The sequence below is a fragment of the Triticum urartu genome, chromosome 6A, assembly GCF_056163025.1.
Source record: "Triticum urartu cultivar PI428250 chromosome 6A, HENAU_Tu73, whole genome shotgun sequence".
Classification (NCBI taxonomy): domain Eukaryota; kingdom Viridiplantae; phylum Streptophyta; class Magnoliopsida; order Poales; family Poaceae; genus Triticum; species Triticum urartu.
This window is the reverse complement of record NC_141878.1, coordinates 59,026,597-59,030,189: the sequence shown is the minus strand read 5'-3', so window position 1 is coordinate 59,030,189 and position 3,593 is coordinate 59,026,597. Positions and strand designations below refer to the sequence as shown.

General features: G+C 50.2%; 1 protein-coding gene across 1 annotated transcript; it reads left to right on the top strand.

Moving 5' to 3' along the window:
- Positions 1 to 948: 948 nt before the first annotated feature.
- On the top strand, positions 949 to 2,721 carry LOC125515386 (cytochrome P450 89A2). The gene has a single exon (XM_048680851.2). It carries the CDS (start codon positions 1,030 to 1,032, stop codon positions 2,491 to 2,493), a length of 1,464 nt encoding a protein of 487 aa, XP_048536808.2. The 5' UTR covers positions 949 to 1,029; the 3' UTR covers positions 2,494 to 2,721.
- Positions 2,722 to 3,593: the final 872 nt, after the last annotated feature.

Below are 3,593 nucleotides of genomic sequence, written 5' to 3'. Positions count from 1 at the left end.
GGTCACGGGGACGTGTGGCTAGCGTGGCCCCACGCACTTGCGTCGCTAGCGAGCCGCGACCGGCCGAGCATTCAGCCGGCGCGCCCGCCCCAAACGTTTACCTTTCAGCAAACTCATACTGAAGTGCTCTTGTGCGATAATTTTATTATGTGTGAAATTTTGCAAAAAAAATTATGTGTGAAATTTTAGCATTATTTGCAGTAAACTCAACATTTTTGTGCAATTAGGTGTGAAATTATGTGCACTATATTGCATCCTTGGCACAAGTGAACACATGCACGTACTGACCAGTGTCAAAACAACTCTATATGTGTGGTGGGGAGCCAATAATGGAAAATATCCAGTGGAGCTTAGGCTTAGGTGCACCTCCTTATCTAGCCATTCATCTATGTATCGCGATTCGTGCAAGAACTTTTCTCTTTCTTGTTTCTTTCAAATAAAACAATATATGAACTTCAAACTTTGCAGCACAAGAAAACATTTTAATTAGAATGTGGGAAAAAACTTTCAGATTTTTTACTGCATCATAAGTACTAAAAATAACATTTTTTGAATAAAGAAAATCTCATTTTGTATATTTATGTCGGTCAAAAAAATCTATAATTTTTTTCTCTCATTGAAAATTTCACACTGTAAGTTAGTTGTTTAGCACGGATCTCAAAGCTATATTGAATGGTATAGATATAAGGTGTTCATGAGCCTAAGCTCTAGAGATCCGCGTCCATAAATGGCAATAATCCAGAGTCGGAGTGGAGTTAGTAGCGGAACAGGTCTACCGCAAAAAAAAAGGTAGCTGAACAAAGTTATCTGCTCCTGATTTGTCATGTGGAGCCAAGGATTTGATAGAGTGGAGTGGCCCCGACGGAACAGGCTCTAAGTGTCAGTTGACCTACCACGCTTACATTATGAAGCAATGCAGCTCCGTGTACGGGCGTTGAGCCAGTCCTGTAAGAATTTTTTCTATATAAACACCACTGACAGGAGCAAAGCTGTAAGCAAGTTCTTACTGATTTCCAGCAGGAACAATATATGGAGTATTTGCTTTCAATACTTGCTTATGCCGCCCTCTTCTTCCTTGTCCTAGCCGTGTTCCGACGCATCTGCCGGCGCCGTGCGCCGGCGCGGGTGATCCCTCAGCCGATCATCGAGATCAGCGATGCTGCCGTCACCAGGCGCGCACTGGTTGAGTACGCCGACGCTTTCTCCAACCGCCCAATGTCCATGTTCCGCATCCCTATCGTCAAAGGTCACCGCCGCCGACGGAGCGACAACATAATCTCCGTGCCATACGGCCCGCTCTGGCGCACCCTGCGGTGCAACCTCGCAGCGGAGACCATCCACCCCACGCGCTACGCTTCCTATGCGCCGCTGCGACGGGCGGCCATCGACGACATCGTCGCTAGCGTCCAGTCAGCCGCAAGCAAGGGCAGGGCGGTGGTCGTCCGCGACGGCCTCTATGCCGCCGTGTTCTCCATGATTGCACGCATGTGCTTTGGAGACGGCCTGGTCGACGAGGCCGACGTGCGGGCCATGCAGTGCGAGTTCCGGGAGTTCATCCTCGCCGCCGTGGAATCCACCTCCACGTGCGAGTCTAAGCTCTTGGGCTACTGGAGGCGACGGCAAAGAGATCCTATCGCCTTGCGCCACCGGCTGGCCGAGCTTTTCCTCCCTCTCATCGAGGAGGCACGGCGGCAGTCTTCACAATTTTGCGACGGCAAGGCCCGTTCATACGTCGATTCGCTCATCCATCTCCGCGTTCCAGACGAGGACGACGACATTGACGAGCATCTCCGCCGAGCCCTCACGGAAGATGAGATGGTGAGCCTCGTGTCAGAATTCCTCGGCGCCGGCACGGAGACCGTCGTGGCTTGCGTCGAGTGGACCCTCGCGCACCTAGTCACCCGGCCGGAGATCCAGAACAAACTGCGTCGCGAGGCCATCATCAACATCAAGTACGACGGTGACAACAAGTATCCCTCCGAGGACGAGGAGAGAGAAATACTCCACCGCGGCATGGCGCCGTACCTCCACGCCGTGGTGCTGGAGAGCCTCCGCATGCACCCGCCAACGCCGTTCGTCATGCGCGACATCCGCGCCGAGGGAGGAGTGGTCGGCCAAACGGCCATGCCGGCCGGCGGTTTGCGCGTGCACTTCGTCTTGGGGGACATCGGGAGGGACCCCAAGACATGGACGGATCCCGACGAGTTCCGGCCGGAGAGGTTCCTTGCCGGAGGAGAGGGAGAGGCCGTTGGGCCTCTGCCGGGGCCCAAGGAGATCAAGATGATGCCGTTCGGCGCAGGGCGGAGGTACTGCCCAGGCATGGCTCTGGGGATGCTCAATGTCAAGTGCTTGCTGGCAGCGCTGGTGCGCGAGTTCGAGTGGAGCGAGGGAAATTGTGGCGTCGACCTCACGGAGCTCGACGGGTTCTTCAAGGCGATGAAGAAGCCACTTCGTGCTCGTGTCATGCCTCACACGTGCATGCATCACGTGTAATCAGGTAGTTTGCTTAACTCGCTAAATAATCTGCATGAACGGGGCACGCGCGGGTTGTACGCCCCTGCTATTTTTCTTTCGGATATGTTCATGCGCAATGCCATGAGTATGTTGTATGTTTGTTGTCCCCGCCTAACTATGGTTCTCCAAAAATGGACATATGTTTTTATATATTTTTATAAAGTATTTACGAGTTTGTCAAGTTTTTTAAAAATTGGATTGCCTAAATACTACTCCCATCCCTCCGTTTCAAATTGTAAGATGTTCTAACTTTTTTCTAAATCAAATGTATATAGACGTGTTTTAATGTGTTTGTTCATCCGTTTCAGTCCATATGTAGTTTAATTGAGATATTCAATACGTCTTATAATTCATAACAGAGGTGATATTTATGATGGCATATGCCACTACGGAACTGGGATATTCAAGGTTGCCATTCAAACTTGACGAATTCGATCTCAGCCAATAACATTGGCGAAGATATTAGTTACATGCCCACATGCATGACGTCGCGAGTTGCCATCGTCGTCAGGCCCTTCCCAGTGCTCCAAGGTGTACCGGTGCTAAGGGTGCCACATAGGCAAAAAAAGTGACGTGATAGAGCAATTAAAGAGGTGAGAGAGCATTACGGTGACCTTGGGAGGAAACGATGATAAGCGTGTGGACCTATGCAAAATGACTATTAACCAATGCATGAAAATGTTTTGATGTTAAAATATTAAATGAGGGAGGCTGAGCTATAAAATATAAGCACCAATGCATTGGGGCGAGTAGTTGCTAAACTTTTTAATGCATTTAGCACACCACCTTAGCATCAATGCATTGGAAGAGGCCTCAGCTTTCACTCATTTCCTTGTCTATAATTTCCTTTTTGCTCGATTCGCACGACGCGTGACTAGTGCATGCAGGTGACCCCGAGATGGTGTGCAGATAGGATGGACGGTTGGGAGGCGTTGGTGGATGAGTGGTGCTCTCCCAATGGCTAGCCATCCACAACAAGACCAGGGATAAGCGTGCCCAAATGCAAGGTGTGCCACACCATTAAGGGAGCTCCAACCTGTTTGAGTATGAGGATCACTGGGTATGTGGTTTGCTTCATG

Excerpts from the sequence above, each read along its gene's own strand:
- LOC125515386 (XM_048680851.2), top strand. The coding sequence starts at position 1,030 with ATGGAGTATTTGCTTTCAATACTTGCTTATGCCGCCCTCTTCTTCCTT.